The following is a 23,451-nucleotide window of genomic DNA, read 5'->3' on the forward strand; positions in this document are numbered from 1 at the left end:
CTAGAAGAAAAGCTGCATAGAGGTGGCAAATCTAAAAGTTGAGAGTGTTGAAGAAGTTCACCTTCCAGTCACAGTCTAAACCTCAATCCAACAAGGAATGTATGGCTGGACTTGAAAATTGTTGTTCTGAATCAGACTGAGCTCAAGCTTTTAAATCAGTCTCTAGATGTCTAAAGCTATTGGAAGCAAATGCAGCTGGAACTGCTGCCAAAACATAGTTGAAAGTCAAGTCTCGTTTCCTTCCTGACTTGTGTTGGTCTGTAGAATAAAATGTTGTTCAAATGCAGTGAATTTTGATGCTGCGTTCTGTCGAAAAGTGGGAAAAGCTCGATGAGTTCGAATACTTTCACGAGGCGCTGCTTGTGTAAACAGGAGAAAAGAAACACCGCGGGCGAGGAGTAATCACTGGGAGCTGTTTACCTCTTCGTGAGGCTGTCTTCAGAAACTCTAAAGGGGGTCATTTGTCCCAAGTCTGTTTCCACAGTTGGGCTTACCAGCGGAGCACAAATAAACACGGGAGACGCAAACTCTTGTGAAAACACTTTTAATCAAGATCAAGATAAATAGCCTAACAAAGTCGGATTCGGGAAACAAATGCGGCAGAACTGCCTCTGATCATCATTTGATGGCGCGCTGACACGCAAACTCTATTAAGCTGTCTTCAAATATGCAAAAATGATATGATTTTACAATGATTACATATTCACTTCCCCAGCTGGCTGGCTCCGAGCGTCTCCATTTGTCATCGACTATTGTGTCCAATTATATGATTAGCTTTGAACACTCCAGCACTTCGAGAGCTCTCGTGTGTTCCGCCGCGCAGAGCGATTCACAAACAAAGTCATTACAACATGTATTCACACATATCAAATAACAAAACAGATGGCCACTGCGCCTGCCGCCTGATTTGTTTTCCACACGAGTGGTAGGGAAAAAAAAAGAAGAAAAGAAAAGGAGTATTTTGCGTGAGCTGTGTTTAATGCTGACTGTTTTTTTTGTTTTTTTTATTCCCAAAGAAGAGCAGCTGGCTGTCGCGCTGTGAGATCAGCTCCTATGAAAGACAATCTTGTTTTCATTAATTTCTCTACAACAAAGGCACTTGTTGGGAAGATTTAGAATTACAGCGGGTAAAGCTTCCGGATAATTCATCACAGGGACTTGACAGGAAACTTAATTGTTTTAAATGCCAGTTGCTTTGAGGAGCGTGGATGTTTTTTTTCCTCTCTTTTATGTCTAACAGGTGGGACAGATAGTCGACCCTCTGATGTTTCCTCCGACCTTTGACTCCCGAGCTATAAATCCACCAGTAGTCCACTAGCCAATAAAACTATCACCATATGATGGAGTGCAGGTGCCAATATTGCATGCGAAATGGAAATCCCGCTTGTCTGCCTTCTCTTATTTAACACAATGTAAATCTATCCCCCTTATATCGGACGGAGCGGCCTCGTCTTCGCCTGTGACTACTGCAAAAGTTGGGCCAAATGTCTCCCAGAGACCCAGAGAGTTCAGACGGGGCGTAGCTACTGTAAAGACAATGGCGATAACGCTCAGAAAAACATCCACTGAACCAGAATCTTTTACCAGATTGAGCAGTAGTTTGGTTTTTATTTACTGTTTCACACCGATCAGTCACTTCTGAGCTCTGCTGGTGCTTGAGTATTTTTTATTTTTATTTTTTTCCACTGTTGTGCCTTCACAGTTCTTTTGTGAAATTTAACCAGATTTCTGTAACAAATTCCTTAAAGGCTCATTTTAAAGGTCTATTTAACGTTGTTGAAAACAAAAGCAATTCTCATGTTTCATGTCTTATTTATCTATTTAAAACATCCTAAGCTAAAAAAAAAAAATGTTTATATTCATGGGACTCAACACATTATTACTCCCATAAAGACATTTAACAACCACTTTTGTAATGCTGTCTTTCTGACCGGCTGTTAGCTTCTCCTCTGATCTCACTGTTCTACAAACTTACTGCCACATGTTTCATGTTTACTGTAGGTGAGGGAAGATTTACAAGAATATTTTCACAAACTTTAATAAAAAAAAACAAAAAACAACAACCCTGAACTGTCCCTTAAGCAAAATGAAGAAATGTGTAATGGAAAGCACATGTTGAGTCAGCGGTAACACCTGGGTGTAAGGTGAGGGGGTCCTGAAGTGGCACAAGAACAAAATGACCTGCAGCCAGTCTTTAAGGTGTTTGAAGTTATCCTGTGTTGTTCAGTTTATTGTCAACTATTTAACCGAGAGTGTTTGGGAAATGCTATTGTTTCCTGAAAATTTCCAGTGTTTACTTTTATTTATTTATTTTTTCAAAGTTACGTTTTGCTGTTTTCTAAACTTCTACTGCTTTGTTTAAAAAATCTTTATTCTAGTCATGTTTTGCTGTGCTTTCAGATGTGCGGCGCTTTCTGTTTTCTTACAGCTTATGAGGTTCGGGGGTACTTTCTGAAATTTCATCATGCACACTTCTCAAAAAAACGATGTTTTAGTTTCCAAATTACTGACATTTCCCTAAAATTTCCAAATGTAATGTCGAACTTCAGTTTGAGTATTTATTTGCAGAATATGACAAATAGTCCAAATTAAGAAATATGCTGCTTTCAGAACTTTTTTATTTTATTTTATTTTGAAAACAAGACAATACTTGAGTTTTAGCTCAAGAAGATTTCAGAAATCAATATTTGGACCAGCAGGTTTTCATAATGCTTTTTTGTTCAGGTGATGCCTTGTTAGGCACCTCATTAAGAAGAGTGGGAACTGAATGTAGGTTTACTGAGTTCAGAAATATATCTTCACCAAGTTTTACTATAGAGAGTATACTGAGAGTTATTCTTTTCTGAGGGTTCTATTTTTTTTGTACCATATATTTTGGATGATCAACACAGATGGATTCCTTGCATGTTCCTAACACTTAAAATGTTGATTTTTGGTGTTGCCTGCAAGGCTCGTCTGCCCCCTGTTCTGCTCTGACTTCAGTATTTTTACATGAGAGAGACATTTTGAATAAAATGCCTCTCTCACCTGCGGCAGAAATCTGAAACTGAAACATCCATGTGCTGAAAAAGGTTTTCTGTTTAAAGGTTAAGGTTGCAGTAAATCTTGTAAATAGCCTCTCTGACATCTCTCGAGCATGTTACTGTAAATGCACTCCAAGCAACTAAATCATTTAACACCTAATCAATACTTTTCACATTGCACCATAAACACGCTTTAGTCAGATTCCTGGTGGAGGAAGCCGTTATGGCCGTTGTTAACTGGAAAACTGATGTACTAATGTTTTTTTATGAATCTAAATGAATGAAAGGTAAATATTTTTGCGGCGATGCAACCGAGACAAAATTATTTTGCCGTCAACTCTGCAAAAGTTTTTAAAAGCGCTGTGTGAGTGTGTTGCTCTGGCAGGTGGATAGCGTCTAAGCTGTGCCATGCTGCCATCACCTGGCCGGTTCATTTAAAGCAACCTTCGCGGCAACCTTTACTGTCAGAGCTGCGTGTTGAAATTGCCTCCTGTCTCAAGTGGTCGATCTTAAACTCAACAAACACGAAATGGCAGAAGTCAAACACATGCGGTGTATTTGCAAAGCAGACAGGTGACATCACGCATCACTCATGGCTTAGATTTGCTCACTCTGCCTTCGCAGAGCTGAGAGGCTGAAGAGGAAGGACCTGTTAAGTTAAATGTGGTGCAGCAACCGAGCGTCAACCCCACCGCTGCTTCCTGTGGAGGATGTCAGACCCTCTTCATGCTGCTTTCTTGAGGTTTCTGATGCTTGTGCACAACTACTGCATGCTTTGTTTTAAACAGTTACATTTTCACCTGAACACGTCACACCTGTGCCGCATATGCTTTCTTTAGCAGAGGGGAAAAAAAAAAAAAAAACAAGGCATGGAAACAACTCAAGTCTCATGGGTGAGTCAATCAGCTCTGAAACACAGATGTTTTCGCCACAACAGCAGCACTTCCATACTGTGAGTGTAAATTGCACTCGGGGAAAATTAATTGCAGTTTCTTGATCCTTCAGGTAATTATACACAAACAGTACACGGCGATGCATCTAGTGTGCATGTTGTTGGTACAGTATCTGTGCCACAGACTTTCATATCATCGCGCTGGTGAGGTTGCTCAGCGACTTGACGCTGCCTGTGTGCGTGTGCCGGCTCTTTCTCCTGACGCTGCGCAGGTAGTTCCTGTACAGGATCACGCTGATCACCCTGTCCTGGAACTGCTTGGAGACGATGTAATACAAGATGATGTCCAAGACCGTGCTCATGTTCATCAGGAACGTGGTGAAGACGGCCCACGTGTTGAAGCCGCCGTCTTCGCCGTTTCCCAACAAGCGCAGCACCAGACAGATGTGGAACGGCACGAAGCAAACCAGCACCTGCACGATGAGCGTGATGATGATCCGGATGGACTTCTCCTTCACCTTTGGCTTCAGCTTGGAGGTGCGTCCGTGGATTAGGTTGTCCACAATGACGACATAGCAGCCAATCATAATGCAGATGGGGACCAGGAAGAAGAAGATGAGTCTAACGAAGTTGACCGCATTCTCGCGGCGCATGTAGATGATGTCTTGCATCTTGATGCAGGTAGTGTAGTTGGAGTCGCGATCGGGGTCGTCCTGAGAGAAGAGTAGGGGTACGCTGCTGCCCAGAGTCATGATCCACACCCCCAAGGAGCCCACCACGGCCTTCGGGACGTTCCTCAGCTCCTTGCCGTGTTTCGGCTGAACAATGGCCATGTAGCGGTCAGTGCTGATCAGAGCGAACAGCCACAGGGCCATGCAGGGGTAGAAGATGGTTAGCGCTGCCGTGATCCGGCAGAAAACGTCTCCAAAGGGCCAATAGTCCTGGTGGAAGTAAACCATCCTGAAGGGCAGGAGCAAAATGTAGGTGAGGTCCACGAGCGCCACGTTGATCATATAGGTGGTGACAGAGTTTCTCTTCTTGGTGGTCAAGGCAAAAACCCACAAGGCAGTGAAGTTCACTATCACTCCTATGACGAAGACGAAGCTGTAGAAGACCAGGCCGACTATGCGATACTCGACTGGGCCCTGCTCCGTCTTCATTGCCAGAGGATCCACAGACATGTTTGAGGAGTTTAGATCCACATTCATGCTGAAAAAAACATATATGAAGAAAGATAGAGATGTTAATTTTTATCAAGATACCTTTAGATTTAAAGATTCAGTCACAGAGTTTCACCAGAATCACAGCAGCATTTTAACATCTGGGTTGAAAACCAGATTTGGAGCTAAAAGGAAATAGTTGTGAATCTTGTAACAAGTACATCAACTTTAAATAAGTATGTGAACATATCTTTTATGTATTTTAGAAAAATAATACAAAAACTAAACATTTAACGAAAGCCAGCTAAAAGAACACATTCTGAAACAATTATATCAGCCATGTGTTTTAACAACAATGACCCTTTATGGGTTTAGTGAAGTAATCGGTAACAGTAAAAAAGGTCTGATGATATTAAACTGGAGAGTGTAGCAATTTTAAAAATGTTTTGCAATATAAAATAAATCCATCTGAAACAGTTGATATCTCTGAAATAAAACACTAGTTGGCGCCTATTGAGGGTTCATGCTTGCAAGAGGTTGTAGTGAAGCTTGTTGCTGCTTCCTCAGCCAAACAACATCAGTTTTACTTCACTGGCGACTGTATCAATCCGCCTGGTCAGTCTGTTGCAAGTCCACCAAGAGCTGTTTAGAAATTAACCCAGTGGACTCATTACCAGCTGGCCGGGACAGATTAATACAGTCGACAGCACCCTCCAATATAACATCAGTGGGAAAAAAAAACAAAACGATGTTGTTCTGCTGAGAGAACAGAAAATGCCCAATAGAGTTAAATCCTACAGATGTATTTCTGTTCGGCTTGAGTTGTTTTATAATGCCTATTATCAACTAAGCTAAGGACCCTGTTGACTAGCTGTTTGACATCCTCTCCAGGATTTTGTTGAGGCAAAATTATGTATTCTTAGCACTGGTAAGGAACTGTTATTGGCCATAGCTACACAGAACTTTGCTTCAAATAATCTGGGCCATTCCTTTCAGAGCAGGCTGTATTTTTTTCAGTAGAAATTCCTGATCGGGTCTTTGTAGCAACAGAAAACACAGGGCGCAAACACCAAGTCTGTACACTCCCTCTACATGCAGCTTTTGTGGGCAAATGCAAAACATTTTAAGGAATCGTCTCTACAGCGTAAAGGCGTCCATCTTGCTTTGAACTGATTCTGTTTCTGCTAACCAAAGAAATAATTCTGTATGACCGAGATAAAAGGGTATCACGGGCAGCAAATGTTTCAGATGAATCTACAGCCTAGCACTACTTCAGCCATGCTTAGGAACTTCTTGTTATGAGACACACAGAGGCCTTCTTTGCACCTGCCTGTGCAAGAAACCAGAACAATAATGGAGCTATTTGTTTAAGGTTTTTGTACTTCACATGTGTCTCTCTCTCTCTTATGACTCTCTTGATATTAATTGTCATTGTTTTTTTTTCCTCCCTCACACACACAGAATCCTATTAATTCTAACATTGTTGATATTGACTTGTATCGCCAAGAACAGGTGAAGTATACAAATTAGAGCGGTTTTGTTTTCAACCCTAAAGGCCTTGTAACACTATTAGTGAAGGGGAAAAAATGTCCATATAGACAAAATATTCAGAGGCGTGCAAGTTCATTTTTTTAATAAACAAGCAAATAGTGTATAGTATAATATGCATGTATAAAAAGCATTTGCAATTTCCTTATTAACCAGATCTTATTTTAGATGGGTCAGAACTTTCCTGTGGTTTGTGTTCATGTGAACTGACACCTATGGAAATAATAAACACTGAGCTCAATGTTTCAGAAAAGGAGAGCAGTGAAGTTCTCATGCAGTTAAACTCTTTTCAGGTTCAAAAGAGAAAGTGATGCTTTTAGAGCTTCAGGTCAGTTTGGACTGGGACAGTATTTAGATTATTTACATAAATATGTTTGTTAATAATAGTCTTTGTAGAATGGTCCTTAAATCTGACAGAGAATTTGTTCAGAAAAAGATTTCCGTGATGTCAAGAGGGCCTTCTTGACATCAGAGAATGCCAGTTGAAACAAAGAAAAAGAAGAAGAAAAGGGATTTCAACTTACTTATGCTGGCGTTAGATATCAAATTGGTCAAATCTACAAAACAAATTTGAAAGAAAAAAAGTTAATGAGACATTTTTTCTCTGAGTTTAGTCAGTGTTTCTCTTGTGGAGGAACAAAAAAAAAGTCCCGACAGTGATTGAAATAGAAAGTTGCCACCCCTAAATATGGAAATTCTGTGGTTTTTTTTTTTTTTTTTTTTAGATTTGCAGAACATGACCGTCAGTCCTTATAATTATTTTCATATACTGTAAGACAGACTACCACTAACTACAAGAAAATTTTAATTAGAAATGGAAAAAATGAACCAAAATACAAAGAAAACAAATAAACACACAGATTCACTTTAAAGACTCAGGAAAGTTTGTTGATCAAGACAACTTTTACTTTCCTCCCCCACCCTCCCTCTTTCTACGCTCTTTGGCCCTTTTCTGAATTGAACTACACAATTTATATGGCCTGATACTAAATAACAAGTGATGAAAAGGCGAGAGAATTATAGATGTACGCATAAAACCACGTGTAATTTAAATCTGCAAGAGGAGACACATTGAGGACGTACTATAAACTACATCTCCCATTAATCTGCCCCATCATCAACCTAAATATGGATAAAATCAGCAAGACCGAGGCCACCTGGGCAAAAAAACAAAAACAAACTTAACTTACCGCATGAATCAAACAAACATCCTGACACGTTCACGTCAACAGGTTTGTGAAGCGAAAGTGACTTCTTTTTGTCGAAATGTCTCAACTGTTACAGTCAAAACAGGGAAGTGAGTGCGCCTGTCAGATGTGATGGCAGGGGTGGCGAGACTGCATGCTGTGTAAAGCCCCTCATCACTTCCTGTGTGCTCTAGCCTCTGCACTTTTTACATTCCCCTTTTACAGTACGAGCGTGGTCGGAACAGAGAAAAAGAAGAAAACACACACACACTCACACACACACACACACACACACACACACACACACACACACAGATAGAGAGGCTGCAGCTTTTCCACAGCACGCAATTACACCCCCTTAAAGAAAATGATGTGCCATTAGAAGTGGGAGTGTGTTTGGCAGGCAGAGAGATGGCAGATTTAGGGCGAGTTATTGATTGGAAAAGTGGGGTCTGTCACAGCACATTAGTTCTCAGGGGAGTAATCCACAGCAGGTTGCTGCGAGAAGCATCTGCTGCCGGAGAGAAGTAATTAAAAACAGGATGTTGAGGCAGTTGCCATATAAACAGGAAATAAGACGGTGGTAATAGACACTTCACGCTGATGCTGTGAGATGGTTTTACATCGCGTCGACTTAATGGATGCAGAGCGCATACTTCAGGTGAAACGCTCAAGGTCAGCCCGCGCCAGGTTTGAATGCAGATTAATGCGCGTGATTAATTTGAGTTTCGACGGCTAACAGCCATAAATTAGGACGTTTGGCCCAAAAGAACACTGAGCGATAAAATAACTTCTTTCCCTCCGCCCTGCTCCCCCGGCTCTTACAGTTACTTTCAATTCCCGTTATTAGTTCATGTGAAATAAACCGTGCAAGTGAAGAACGACTTCCTGTTTCTGTTCGTTTTCTCTATGCGGCTACTGTAGTATCTGACCTCAATGCGACGCGACAAAAGCAATCAGACGCTTCCCCCGAACTTCTCAAAACTGAGACCGCAGCACACAAACTTCGTCGCCGGATTTCAAGAGCAGCGCTTCCACCATTCGGTCTAATTCTTATTCCTGGGAAATAATTATCCATCGACTCGTCCTCTTGATGCGTCTCAAAAAATCTCGGAGCAGATGGTGCTTGGCGTTCATTGCAATATGTTGTTATGACAACAGTCTGTGTGATGTTTTCCTCTCTTTGATACTTGTCATGTTGCCTCACTAAGTCTCCCACTCCTCACAAAATGCTCCTGTAAATCCTTCCTACACTGCACGATACGTGTTTGTGTGTGTGCGTGCGTGCGCGAGTCTGCGCGCTAGTTATTCAGTCAGTAAAGGTAGATACAGGTGTTTACTGGAAGCTCGTTTTTCTTTGTGTATCATCACCTTTTTAACCTGTTGTACACTGTCCTCTAGAGGCCGACGTGAAGCATTACACCCTTTTCTGCCTAAAAATGAGATGATGAGCGCGTCTCATTCTCGTTTCTTTGAATTCGTCTTTGCTGTTACTACTTAGTATTTTCTTTACTATGCAAATATGTTGGTTGAGTTTACATTTACAGAGCTTAAAAACGTGCAAAAACACTCAAAATGAATTCATTTATTGCATGTTTTTTTTTTAGAAGTTAAAAATCTAATCTTTAGTTGGAGAACATTTCTTCAATAGGGTAAATATTCCGTACTAAGAAAAATAAAATGTTAAACAGAATTGTTGGTGGAGAAAGTGTTGGCACTATTTTCTTTTATCGGTTTGTATAACCGTGTTCTGGCACTTTTACATGCTGTGTTTCTCTGAAGGACTGGACTGTACAAACTGAGATTATCCATCATACTCTGTCCTCTCTCATGCGCTCTCCTCTTCAGCTCAAACCAACAGATTTTCTTTGGGATTATGGTGAAATTGTGAGGATTTGGGTTTTCTGTGTGTTCATTTAGGTTTCTGTGTTCAGTCTGCACCTTGATTGCTCCCAGCTGTGCCATACTTTCCTAAACTCCTGATCTCTAGAGGGAGTCTAATGGTTATAAATAAATAAATAAATAATTTGCGATGAATTCGACTTGTTTTGTAAAGTGCCTCCAGGTAGCAACTGCTGAGTTAATAAACGACAGAAATGAATTTGTTCTCTGTCTTAGTGGCTCATTAGCTTCTGTCTCCTTGTCACATAGGTAATTTTTTTCTCTGATGTCATGTATTAGCTCTTTTGATGGAATGGGAAATTTGCTTCTGTAAACTGAATCATTTTTGCCCTTTATTATTCATAATTTGAACTATGAGATGGAAAAAAACATGCTAATCGCCCGGGCCCACAGTCTGGGGGCGGGAAGGGAGTTGGTTCTGATTCGGTGCTGGAGTAAAAGGTCGAATGCAGAAATTTCTAAGGAATATCTCAAATCTAAAATACTTGAATTGATTAGACCCCAATCTGCATTGTCCAACACTGCACAGAGATTCTTTAGAGCAGAACTTGAAATTTGTAGAACCTGGTTTTTTTTATTTTTAAAGCACTGGGAGAAAAACAAACAAACAAAAATATATATATATATTTATATTGCTTCCCTGGTATTTGAACCAACATATTGTTGATGAAGGAGTTTGTTCATTCAATTAATCAGAATAAGAATCTTGTTTGGGTTGGGGAAATTTTTTTATCTCATTCTCACCATAACTATTAGTAAAAAAAAAAAGAAAAGAAAAAATAGATTAGCGAGAAATAACTCTTTATGTTTGTTCCAGATTTTATCTCTGAATTTTTGGCAAATTGGTAAGTCATATATTAACTCTTCATTAAAAACCAGAACATACTTTTTTTAATTCTAAGTCCAAGTTTTCTCTTTAAATACTGAACTCATTGGTCTAGTTCAGTATTTCTGAGTTAAAAAGCTCAGACCTCATTAAGAGTCACATTCTGGTATAAGTTTGAAGAAACTACCCATTTTCATAGTTTTTCATTTCCCTGAGCTTTAGCTGGAGAAGTAGCGATGCAGTGCTGATGAAACCGTGTCAACAGCAGATAGAAAACATTACCACACCTCAAATTTTGTTTTCCTCATTGAGCTACCAAACAAGGTGGGAATTAAGTCACATCTTTTCCCTCTAAGGTCAGGAGAGCATTTATAAAAGTAACATTAAAATTAAGTATAAACAGAAAATAAAAATGTGTGCTTCATCTTAATTGTTGTATTTCTAATTGATGATATAAACCACCTGAGCCATAGCAAAGCGCATTTTAATTAATTGTTGGCCGACCAGTTGCCGTTAATCAAGATGGGCCAAATTCAAAAAATAATGAGGCGTGAAAACATTTCAAAGGGGGCCGAAAATAAAAATTTCTCGAGGCCCCGTTTAACCTTGAGCCACCTCTGCCGAAAGCCCAAATATTTCAGCATCGGAAAACGGAAAACAGCTGTCGTACAATTTAAATCCTGGGATATTTTGATACATCTTTATAGTTTCAGGCTGTTCCTTTAAAACAAGCGGGTTCACCGAATCCCCAAAGACGGCGAAGCGATAGAGAGAAGGCGATAAAGCAGATGGCAATTATATGTGTGAAATGCAGTGTTTACTGCAAACAAAGCAGCTAGACTATCAGCAAGGGACACGTTTGAATGAAAGCAAACAGAAAAAAAAAAGAATGAAAGCATGCTTACAGAGAGGTTAAGATATTAAACACGTAACAATACGCTGCTGTGGACCACACTTGCTCACCATTAATCATATTTGGAGATAATAACTGGTCCAGTTGGCCCAGTAAAGGAACAGTATCATGAAAAAATAGATTGTGTAACCATGTTAAAATACTGGGAGTTAGATAAAAATGGAAAACAAGTTGAGAGTCAGAGGGGTTTTTTGTGCTCCTAATGACACCTGGACTCTGTATTTTATAAAAGTAATTAAAAAAAAAATCTGAATCAGTGTTCTTAATTATGCTTTTAATAGCTGCTGCTAGGATCAAAACAATAGGCAGCAATATCATTAATCAAATATAAGGCTTTTAGATCACAACATTTAAGTATGAGCTGTTCTCTATCAGTTTAAAACATTATTTCACTTTGACTTCAAGTAAACAAATACAACTGAAAACAAATGGTATTAGGTTTTACACAGAGTTTAAAACCCCCCATAATATTTTAAATGAATCAGTTATGAAAAGAAATACTTTTAGAGGAGGCTCAGGTACATTTTATCCCCCTCAACCAGCCTTCTGTCTACGTTGTTTACATTGGATAAAAATCTTAACATTCAGACAAAAACGTCTTTTAATGCTCACCATCTTTTCTTAATAAAATACTTTTGAAGAAATAGGTTTTAATAAACAAACAAAACAATAAGCAGGAAGTCATTCTGTCACAGAAAAAGCTTCTTGATCTTTATGACAGTAGGATTACTGCCTAATGCCAGATTAATATCTACTCCTTCTAGTGTTTCCTCTGTGATATTATCTTTGCGCTCATGTTTCCCTGAAAATAAAGTGAACAACACAAAGAATTAAAATAATTCTTGGAACTGATCGTTTGATTTGAGCATCTAGAGGAAAGGGTACATTTTCCCCCTTGATACCTGTGGTGACGTTTTAACTTCTCTCTTTGGTGCAGTTCAACCACAAACTGATACAATCTCAGGTTTGTTTTTTCTTTTTTTCTTTTTTTTTCTGTGAAACAAGTGAGCTCTTGCAAATACACAGTAGTAAATGTCACTCGCCAGATGCCAGTGCTGATATGAGAACTACTCATCTGACGTGGCAGTGATCTCCAGCGCTGTGTATTCACCGTGTGGGAGTTTTATTTACAATATTCTATGAAAACAATGCCTTGCAAACATATTCCCACCCCCTGAACTTTTACACACTTTGTAGCAAACTTTGATGCATCTCATCGGGATTGTGTGCGACACATAGCACAGAATAGATATTCACATTTTTCTAAAAGATTTTTTATAAACAAACATCTGAAAAGTGTGCTGTGTATTCACCTCTCTGTATTCTGGTACCCCTAAATAAAAATCCTGCATAACTAATTGACTCTAGAAGGCACCTAATTAGTAAGTGGAGTTCATCTGTGTTCAGTATAGCCTCAGTATTAATCCTGCTGTTCTGTGAAAGGCTCAGAGTCTTAACATGTCATGACTTATGAGTTTGTAGTACCAGACAACAGGAGTTTCGGACAAGAGCCGAACCAAAACTGTTGTCTCGTAACACTGGTTTTTGTTGTTGTAGATTAACAGTAAGTTACTGTGCTATAAAGTTTAAAGTACGTTTTTGTGTAAAAGTGACCTCTGGTGGGCATACTTGGAGATGATCTGAAAAGTGTTTGAGATTATAGAAGAATAATCTGGATGTGAAGCAGTCACTTTGGTTTCATTCTCTTTTTGACTAAAGGATTGTAGGGGTGTTTGATATTTGCTAAAAGAGAAAAGCACAGTTCGGAGCTCGCCAGACTTCAAGAGGTACGCACTCCTTCAATTCATTCAGGACAGACGCACGTGAGCGTGCTGTGGAACAGAAACGCTGCAATTAAAAATCAAGCCAATCAACGGGAAAGCAACAGAACCTGGGTTTCTTTTAACAATAAAGTGACTTGAACTTCAAGCAGCCACTGCAAGCATGGTGATGAAGGATTGAATTAAAAAAAAAAAAAAAAAATCAGACACAAACTTACAGGTAAGGCACGAGACGAGCAAAGCAAGAAACGGGATGGGATAAAACTGATGAAACCGGCAGGGCGCGATAAAAACCCAGAGAGCATAAACGCAGAGGAGCGACGGAGAGTGACACTGAACCCAAGTGAGTTTAATCAGGGGAAAGGTGAACAGCTACGGAAGAGGACCTGAGCAAGACCTTTGACGAAAACAAGCACAAACAAATAGCAAAATACAACAAAATTACCCACGGGCTACAAATTAACATCAGAGAACACGAGGACCGTAAAACGTTACGGCAAGGTTAGCGCTAAAATTGTAGAGGTGTTAAAAACAACATCCCAAGGTTTGAGCATCTCTTTGAACACTTGTTGAGTGGATTGTTGAAAAATGGAAAGGGTATGTCATAAAAAAGACACTATCAAGACACAAACTTCCACTTAAACTGAAAGGCTGCAAAAGAAGAACAACAACCAGAGAACTAGCCTGACTGACTAAATATGTGGTAAGAAAGAAAATACAAAAACAAACGCTTCACATTATCCTAAACACTCTATCCACATGGTGAGACATGGTGACGGCAAGAACAACCTGTGAGAACTCTTTAGCAGAAGCAGTGAAGCTGGTCAGAGCTAATGGACCTGAATACAAGGCAGCTAAAATGTGTGTTGGATTGTCCCAGTCAAAGTCTGTATGCATCCGAGAAGTAGCGGCAAGGAACTTAAGCAAAAATATAATCATGTGTGAAATCGGGTGAGACGTGTAATACCGCAAATGACGAGCAGCTGGATGTGCAGCAAAGGCTGGCTCCTACAACCACCGAAAAGTGTCAGTTCAGATTTTGTAAACTTGCTTCCTCACAAACACTTCAGACTTTTATTCATGTAAAAAAAAAAAATAATAATGTGAAAAGCATGTATTGTTTACCTTCTGATTGGTCAATTTGTTCTGGTCTATCACAAGAAATGTCAACTCTAATCTGATCCAAGTCATGAAAGTTTGTGGTTACAGCAAAATGTGCAAAAGGGCAACAACAAAAGTGATTTTTGCCTTTGTTATAAAGATTATTACTAAAAGCTTCTGTGCAAATATAGTGTGACATTTAATTATGTTTTATGTACTTTTCAGGTAAAAGGTTTAACATAATGTTGAAATAAAACATATCAGAATCAGGCTTTATTTTCAAAGTACGTTCATCGTTCACACATAAAACCTAACATGCTCTCGCACACGGACACACACACACACACACACACACAAAACCTTACAAACCTGAAGTAATTATTTAAAGTAAAATGGTTCCCCTTGTAATATCAGGATCTCAGTTCAGCATGATTTGTCTGAATGCATCCGAGAAATGTTTCTCTTGATACAAGAGAAAACTTCTTGGTTCCTGACAAAAAAGAGGAAGTGACAGTTTGTTAATTTTTTTCTCACACCTCTCATATTGCAGCAGGCCAAAATGGAAATAGCTAGACACCAGGCATTCCAGTCTAGGACGTTTTAGTCTGTAGGTTTTGTTGAAGCTTTTTCATTGGCTGAAATTGATTTGTGATTATTTTCAACTTTGCTTTATCTTTGCACCATTTCTCTCGTCTAGCGTTTGCTTCAGATTTGATTGAAACTCTAGAGGTGTGAATTGGTGAAATATGGTTCTTAGCTTGCCACTCTTTGACTATCATTTTATTTTGAGGTTTGCATTTTTTTTATTATTATTATTATTTTAGAAAATTGCATAGCCACAGCTGGTTCTTCTCCTCACAAAAATCATTTGTTTTGCAGTTCTCTAAGACAGTTACACGTAATTTACTTCTATATTGGTACCAGTTTAGCCAACAGCAAAACAACAGAAAACTGGCATGTTAAAGACCGACTTCTATGTAAAGCACAAAGAGAAGTATCAAACCTTGAATCAGAAATATATCAATAATATGTCTCAAACACCGAGCTCTGACAACAGATCCATACACCAAAGATAAAAACGGAGGCAGATTTCAACATCACGTTTTTTTGTGTGTGTGTGTGTGTGTGCAGCTTAGCAGTGTCAGACACACATAAACAGCAGGTATTAATCCTTTAATTTACTTTTCGGTTACCATTGCTGAAAAGGGGAAACAGGCATTTGCACTTTAAGATAACTTCCCTTTATTTCAGTAATAATCAAATATAACACTAAGACAGCCTGGAAACATTATCTATACAGATTACTACAAGGCGACACAACATATTATTTTTGTATAAAATGATAAAACAGATAAAACAGAACAATTTTTTACTTAAATAACAAATATCTCTTGCTTGGTTTTTCAGGTGTTCTTGGAGAACACGCTACGGTCCTCTGTGAAATCATTCTGTTTTATTAATCCACACCATCAAAATGTTACAGTCTGAAAAAAACAACAACAAAAAAACAAAACAAAACAAAAAGAAAACTAAATGCTTGAGAGAGCAACATGTTGAGAGAGCAACATGTTGCTGCTCAGATGAACCATCTCAGAATCCTTATCAGTTAATGATTTGGTAAGAACAAGTAATAATCTGAGACATTTATGGTGATGACTGTGAGGGTCAAGCATAAAAGAAAATTAAAAAAAATAATATTTAGTTCAAATAAAATGTATTAGCTGTCCAAATGAACTATGCTCTATGCACCTGATGATTAGTGGCCATCGGGAACAGAGAAGAAAAACATTGTCTGAGCGCATCAGTTACAAAAATCAGAATTACAATTTGTTTTTCCAATACTTCATATTTTTATGCATTGCCATGTATACCCTTCATTCTCCTCTCAGCTATACAAGGCAGAGACAACAACAATATAGCTAATTCTTCAAAACTTATTGGGGCTTGTTCTCTGTATGTATGCAGGGTTAGCCCCAAGGGTTTTGTCTTCTGCTTTTAGAAGGACTGGGAACACAAAAAAACTTCTAGATAATCATTGGTAAGTAAACAAAATGTCACTTTTCTGAACCAGTTAAAGTAGCAAACAGTTTATTTTCAAGTAGGAATAGAACATGGATGAATGCCAGCAGAGTCTTTGCTGAAAACTTACAAAAAATAAAAAAGGAAGAGAGATATATTTACAAGTTAAAGACTGTTTACAAGTTTTACAGAGAGAAAACAAATGATTCAGTATCTACTGTTTTACAAGGTAGTATGAATGAAATTGGTTTTCAAAATGTTAAATTATTGGGTTTTAGGTGTTAACGGACCTGAAACTCCAGTAAGAAGATTTTCTGTGTGACGGTCTTAACGAAACTTGCCACATTTTTAGGTACAATGAACTGAGTTGGATCCCCTTTGCCTTCAAAACTGCCCTTCTTCTATGTGGCATAGATTCAACAAGTCTCACATATTTTGGGCCGTATTAGCACGACGGCATCCATTATGCAAATGTCCCACAACATTCTAGCGGTGCCCTTTTGGTTTGCAATCTGGTTACTATGGAGACGACTGGATTGCAGTGAAGACATTTTCATCTCAAAGTTCAAGAAACTTTGAGATGATCTGAGCTTTGTGACATGGATCGAGCACCATGGGTACAGGTTGGTCATAGAGGAATGGACATAGTCAGCAACAGTATACTTGAGTGCACTGTAGTATTTAGGCAATGATCATAATACAAATACATTTGTTGATCCATGGTGTCATGATTTTGTTGCCAAAAATCTACCTCTGAGGATCCAAAAATCTCAATGTTGGCTAAGTTTTTTTTTAAATTGTGGCTTTACCTTCCTGTTCGTAGCTGCGAGGAGTGGCACCCGGTGGGGTTTTCCATAGCATGTTGGCATTCAGAGCAAATTTCCACTCGTGATTATCTGAGCTGCTGTTTGCTTTCCTTATATCTTAAACCAGTCTGCCATTTTCCTCTGACATCAACACCCCACTTCCACCCACAAAACAGCCTCTCACTGGTTTGTTTTTGTCTTTTTTGGATTAATTTCTGTGAACCACACAAAGAGAGAGAGAGAGAGAGCCCTGTGAGTGAAAATCCCATTAGATCAGTAGTTTCTGAAAATACCCAGATGAGCCAGACTCACACCAAAAACAAGCCACATTCAAAGTAACTGACATATGGTTTTCTTTCCTGTTCTGCTGCTTGGTTTGAGTGTTTTCACTGCATTTAGATATGAAATTGTCCTCAGTCGCTGATTGGCTGGTTCGCTACTTGCGCTAACAAGAAACCGAACAGATATTTCCGAAGTGGAAAGTAGATTAGAGCTCCGTGGCTTTATTGATTTTGTTCAAGAGACTGCAGATGCAAATTAGCTTATGGTGTGCTCTGGTACAGAGCATCAATTGGTGACATTTATGTTGGAGCTGTTGTCTCTTTGTCTCTTTCTAAATAAAGTTTATTACTAACATTACATATTATTATCCATATAATCACTGTGGGGGTTAAGGTCTACTGTGATTTTGGGTTGCAGTGTCAGGATTTATTTTATTGTCAAATTAATCCCTAATTTCATAGAAAAACACAGTATAGATACAGTAGATTTCATACTTACTCCACCCTACTTAGATTTTATCGAAGTGAGGGGGATGACCTCCTGTCTTTACATAGTTACAAAAATATGTATGCTGGTTTAAGTAATGAGCAATATCTTACATTCTGTTTTAAATTAACACAGTAATTGTTCTTGAAAAATGTACAAAAGAATGTGCCTCACGTTGGTCCGGATGCCTCCTGTTGTCCATCAGTGGTTTATTTTAGGTACTGTTCATGTTCAAAGAGATTCTGTATGTCCTTTCGCTTTGCCTCGGTTCCGTACTTTGGTCTTGCTCATGCAATTTCCATTCCGTGAGCCTCTCGCTGTTGTGCTGCATCTTGTGCCCGTCGATAAAGTCCTTTGAGGAACCTTCGGGTGACGTCCTGACTGCACTGGAAAAGGAAATGCTGACCTGCCTCTTCATCAGCTTCAGGAGTTTCCTTTTGTATCCCTTGCAGGCGAAGAAGTAAATGAACGGATCCAAGCAGGAGTTTAAGTTCATCAGACAGACTGTGATGTGCAGCGACACTTGAAAGGCCGTGAGGTCCGCACAGTCAGGGTTGGACACCAGCTTGCGGATCATGTACTGAAAGATGTCAATGTGGTAGGGGCTGTAGCAGATGACGAACACCACAGACACGCAGCAGATCACGCCGATGGCCTTGCGACTGCGGCCGTATTTTTCTGTCAGGTGGTTGTTCTTGGCTGCAAAATGCAGCTTGGAGGTTAGAAAGGAGTAGCAGACCAGTATGGTGACCACAGGGATGAAAAAGCCCAAAAAGACTGCGCCAATCAGGATGGTTGCAATATTATCCACCTTTTCAAAGTTGGGGTATTCCATACAGGTGGTGAAGTTTTGAGGCTCCCTATTTGTCATCTCCATTCCAAGTAGGGGCAGGGTCTGCACCAGAACCAACATCCACACGCCAAGGCAGATGTAGCGGACGTTACTGACTTTCCTGAATTTAGCAAAGCGAAGAGGCAAGACCACAGCGATGAAGCGGTCCACACTGAGGCAAGTCATGAAGTTGACCCCCGCGTAGGTGTTGATGTAGAACAAAAAGCCTGATATCTTACAGAGTGCCTCACCTAGAGACCAGTGGAAACCCTGAGCATAGTATATGATCCTCAGAGGCAAAGAGAGAGTGAAGAGGATGTCAGAGATGACCAGGTTGAGCGAGTACAATGTGGTGGAGTTCATTTTCTTCACGTTTATCTGGATAACATGGAGGGCAAGGGTGTTTCCAAGCAACCCAACAATGAAAACAACACAGTAGAAAATAGGTATGAGGACCCGGGCGTATTTCCTATGGTCATACAGGGTGTCACATGTGCTGTTGGTTAAGACGGCCATGCTTGCAGGTGCAGACGCAGAACCCATTTGCAGGTTACAGGAACTGGTTACTGCAAAAAGGAAGCAAAGAATTTGTCAAAGTCAAATTTTTAAGAAGTCAGAATGAGTTTTGTTTTTATTCTTTATTGCCTTCATGCTACAGGAAACCAAATGAGAGAGCATTACTGAGGATGCATGAAAGGATGAATCTCATGGCCTGTAAGACCTCCACTAGAACACATGCAAATTTACTAATTTAACACCTTTGTTCTCAGAAAGGAAGTCAAGAAGCCACAGGTTTCTTTCTTTTTCTTTTTTTCATTTTTCCTTTTCTGACAAACAACTGGAAAATGACATTTTCTACTAATGTTACACGCTTGCTGTTGTCATGTTTCCAGATTTTTTCCCCCCCTAAAACTAAAAGCAATGCAATGAGACTTATTTTGGTAAAAAGAGAATGATTTTCATTAACTGTTAGACATAAATTAGTACCTTTGTACCTAAAGAGTTACACTAAATGAAACAGATAAAGCAGTAGTTTAAAACTACTAAACTTAATGTATGGCAACAAACTTGATAAAAACACATTTTGCTGGAAATTCGGAGTTGTTTTATAAGAAAATTGTGCCATCTTGTGGCTCTTTCTGAACAAAGCAACCCTAAGTTTTTTTTTTTATTTAGGGTTTAAAAGTTGAAGATAAAACTACATTTTAAAGAACGAAAAAAATAAATAAAGTGAGATAAAAATCTTGTCATAATTGTTTAAAGCTCAGAAGTGCATTCCATTTAATTTTACAGAAGGAAGCACAGCTTTGTTCGTTCTGAATTGTACAGAAAGAGAAGGAAGAGGTTTCCAAACGTTATTATCTAATATATCTTTAATAGTGTAGCAATAAATGAGATAAAAACAGCGAGTATCAGACTGGATATGATCACTGCCTTTCGCACATTAATATTATGCATTTATTAACACAACTGACTTACAGTGCAAGTTCTGGTTGCTGATGTGTTTTTTTTTTTTTTTTTTTTTTTTTTTTTAGCAAACAGTGACTCAAAGGAAGTAAAAAAACGAAAAATACTGTTACAATGATTCCGCATGCAGCTGCCACATTGTTACCCCCGGCAAAACAACGAGGTGTTAAGTGATACAGCCTTGGGCGTGAGGAAGTCAACTTCCCCGCGGCGTGGTGGCACAGAGTTTGGACGTTGGAAAGTTGCATTGTTTGAGCCAGAATAACAATCAGCTCCAGGATATTCGCTTTTGCTTTATAGTTTGGTGATGAAACACGCTTCCTGTCCCATAAATAGCAGCAAACGCAGTGGCATTGTCCCTCGGATGATGCCAGAGTAATGTGCCCGATTTAGCACTTTGGAAAGGTGCGGTTCAAAGAGTAGCAAATACTCTTTGTATGAAATGAGAGGCTAAACAAATAATAATGATAAGATGAAAATATACATCCTACAAAGACGTAAAAAAAAAAAAAGAAGAAGAAGCAGATTAATTATGTTTCATTTAGGAGTCTCACGTGCAGCTAAATTGGTAATGAAATGCGAGAAGTCCAACAAACTGATATTTGATGAGAAGAAGGGCACTTTCACTGCATGGTAACCGTAAGAACCATAAAGTCTGGAAACGAGGCTTACCTCAACAGATGGAAACTCCTGCTGTACAGAAGCACTGAAATCACATGGAGCCACTGAATGTTTGTCCGAAGTTGATCAGCTTCAATTAGTTGCCCAACAGCGCAGCAGATCTCACTCGCTGGCGTGGAAACACCCTGACATTCAGAAATCAAGATTGATATCTGCTGCCAGTAACCATAGTGACAAAATATCCTGTAGTAGATCTCTCTCAGTCTGTCTGTCTGTAGATCTCTCTCTCTCTCTTTATCTCCCTCTCTCTCTCTCTCTCTGTCTGTCTCTCTCTCCACCTCTTTCACTTTTGCGAGGTTTTTGAATTATGTTATCTCTCCTCCATTACAGATAAAAACCCGAAGGAGACTGAACAAAAAGCCCGATGAAGCTTAACTCTTCTACGTGGTTTCAAGAAGTTGTCAGTCATCAATCCAGGTCTGGAGAAGAGACAGTCTGGGTGTCGTACGGTGTGGTGTGCCATGTGTTCACGAAGAGGAGGATGTGGCTCTAGTCAGGATGCTGACTCTGTCCAAATTAGTGTTTTTTTTTTTTTTTAATGTAATGTCTGGGTTCTTTTGAGACAGTTTGTTCTTTCAAGTTGATATACTAATTGCACAACATTACTTTACAAGTTTAGAAATGCTCTGTTTTAACACGCTAAGTTGAAATGCAGTGTTTATACACATGAGGAAATAGGAAGTTCCCCATTATTTACTTCAGAAGCAGACTATCTTTGTTTTGATGTTTTGAGCTGAGCTGGATAATCAGAGACAAATCAGCTTTTGTCTGAATGGCTATGAAATAATTAATGCCCCTTCTATGATCCTGTAAATTTACTGGCAGCTACAGAGAGCATTTTACTGTAAATTCACATGATTTGTACCGCAACTTATTCACACAGTAGATTCCCGTCGAAGTGAATGCAGTACAGATATCTAGCTGCCGATAATCTACTGTAAATTTACATGTTTGGAGATGACAAATGAACTAATTACAAGTAACTGACTGCAGCTGAGACTAATGAGGAGATGACTAGCAGCTGGGGGAAAGCGCATAAAAGGCAAAGTGAATGAGTGAATGAGAGGACAAAAACAGAGATGGAACCGGAAGGAAACCTATACAATAACAGATGTAAGCAATAAATCTAAAAATGATAAATCTGACACTTAAAATAAGAGACGACTAAATTAACATTAAGAATAAACTGTCACGGGAAGATAAATGTTAAATGCAAAAGAACAAATCCAAAACTGAAATGAGAAATAACTGAACTAACAGAGGGAATAAACTAGGATCATAATAAGGAATCGATACAAGGAGATAACGGAAGCTAAGTCCAAAATGATAAGGGATCATTACAGTGATAGTAGTGTTAGCATGCGCAGCTAATGAGCACAAGTACATAAAAAGGAACAAAATGCATTGCAGTCGTGAGCTGTTTTTTCACTACAAATTTGCGCAAAACTCTGACAAACTCTTGGTGAGACCAAGTGTTTGTGCATCCTGAATGGTTGCCATGGGAGATTAAGAGTTTTCTCAAACATCCATGAAAGAACCAAAGCAACACGCCAGGTAACAGTATGTATTTGGATGAGAGAATGACATTATAACATGATGTAAAGCTCAACAGACTTCGTGACACGATACCTTTAGACACAAAAATGTTTATTTAAGACAAAACAAAACGGGGATGCTCCACATGCCTTGCAGCAAGAAGACATTGAAAGCTTGGCCTGTGTTCTTCCCTGTGAAGAGCTCTAAGCATGGTTACATAGAACCATGGTTAGAATGGTTCTACTGTTTATCAACTGGGAATGACTGCTGACCTATCCAGGGTGTACGATGCCTCAAGCCCCTTGACCTCTGGAGATAGATGACAGCCCCTGTGCATCCCAATGTTTCATAAGCAGGTAGAGAAAATACTGTAGATGGATTGGAGATTTTTGATTTAAGAGTTCTTGAAGAACATTCATCCGCCTCGTCACTTCCTACATAGCCCTTTTATCCTTGGGGTTTAGGGTGCCTACCTTCAGGTCGCAAGACCTTTACAAGGGCAGCACACTTCAAACTACATTATGTGCACAAACTAAATTTACAGAGACCAATTAACCAAAAATCTCTGCTTGTCAGGGAAACCAGAAAAAACATGTGTGAAGAACTTATAAAGAGTAACTGTTGGAACTGCTTGAAAACAAGAGACACCATGGGAGGGCATGGGCGATAACAGGAAGCTCTGAATCTGACTGAGGGGAAACCAGACATGTGGTTACAGACCTGAGAAACCTCAAAGTAACAGGACAGCAATGGACAGCAAAGATGCTGTGAATACATTGGAGCAGAGGATAGGGGCATTAAAAAAGCTCTAGAATGTGACCAATGTGACCATGTGTGCAACTTAGCCAGGAACTTCTTCAAGACTATCCTCGACTTGAAGAACTTCCTGGCGAAGGAAGGAGGTTCCTTTGGAACCACTTTGGAAGTTCTTCCTTTAAAGAACTTCCAAAGTGGTTCCAATTCTCATTTCCCTTCAGTGGAGTTAAATTTCTCAGGAAGAACAGCAAAC

At 39.3% G+C, this 23,451-nt stretch overlaps 2 protein-coding genes across 4 annotated transcripts; both read right to left on the bottom strand.

Moving 5' to 3' along the window:
* Positions 1-528: 528 nt before the first annotated feature.
* Positions 529-9,355, bottom strand: gpr18 (G protein-coupled receptor 18). Of its 2 annotated transcripts, XM_007547173.2 has the most exons (3): positions 7,814-9,354; positions 7,148-7,180; positions 529-5,124 (listed from the first exon to the last, which is right to left on the bottom strand). In XM_007547173.2, exon 3 carries the CDS (start codon positions 5,121-5,123, stop codon positions 4,104-4,106), a length of 1,020 nt encoding a protein of 339 aa, XP_007547235.1. In that variant the 5' UTR covers position 5,124; positions 7,148-7,180; positions 7,814-9,354; the 3' UTR covers positions 529-4,103. The 2 variants fall into 2 exon arrangements, with proteins under 2 accessions (XP_007547235.1, XP_007547234.1); XM_007547172.2 differs by lacking the exon at positions 7,148-7,180 and having other exon boundaries at positions 7,814-9,355.
* A 6,203-nt stretch (positions 9,356-15,558) lies between these two features.
* Positions 15,559-21,774, bottom strand: gpr183a (G protein-coupled receptor 183a). Of its 2 annotated transcripts, none has more exons than XM_016669064.1 (3): positions 21,604-21,774; positions 20,898-21,015; positions 15,559-19,324 (listed from the first exon to the last, which is right to left on the bottom strand). In XM_016669064.1, the coding sequence occupies exon 3, from the start codon at positions 19,299-19,301 to the stop codon at positions 18,141-18,143; it is 1,161 nt and encodes a 386-aa protein (XP_016524550.1). In that variant the 5' UTR covers positions 19,302-19,324; positions 20,898-21,015; positions 21,604-21,774; the 3' UTR covers positions 15,559-18,140. The 2 variants fall into 2 exon arrangements, with proteins under 2 accessions (XP_016524550.1, XP_007547237.1); XM_007547175.2 differs by lacking the exon at positions 21,604-21,774 and adding an exon at positions 21,283-21,430 and having other exon boundaries at positions 20,898-21,031.
* Positions 21,775-23,451: the final 1,677 nt, after the last annotated feature.

Source organism: Poecilia formosa, unplaced genomic scaffold (assembly GCF_000485575.1).
Source record: "Poecilia formosa unplaced genomic scaffold, Poecilia_formosa-5.1.2 Scaffold19, whole genome shotgun sequence".
NCBI classification, from domain to species: Eukaryota; Metazoa; Chordata; class Actinopteri; order Cyprinodontiformes; family Poeciliidae; genus Poecilia; species Poecilia formosa.

Coding starts and splice junctions, on each gene's coding strand:
- gpr183a (XM_016669064.1), bottom strand. CDS start 19,301: ATGGGTTCTGCGTCTGCACCTGCAAGCATGGCCGTCTTAACCAACAGC.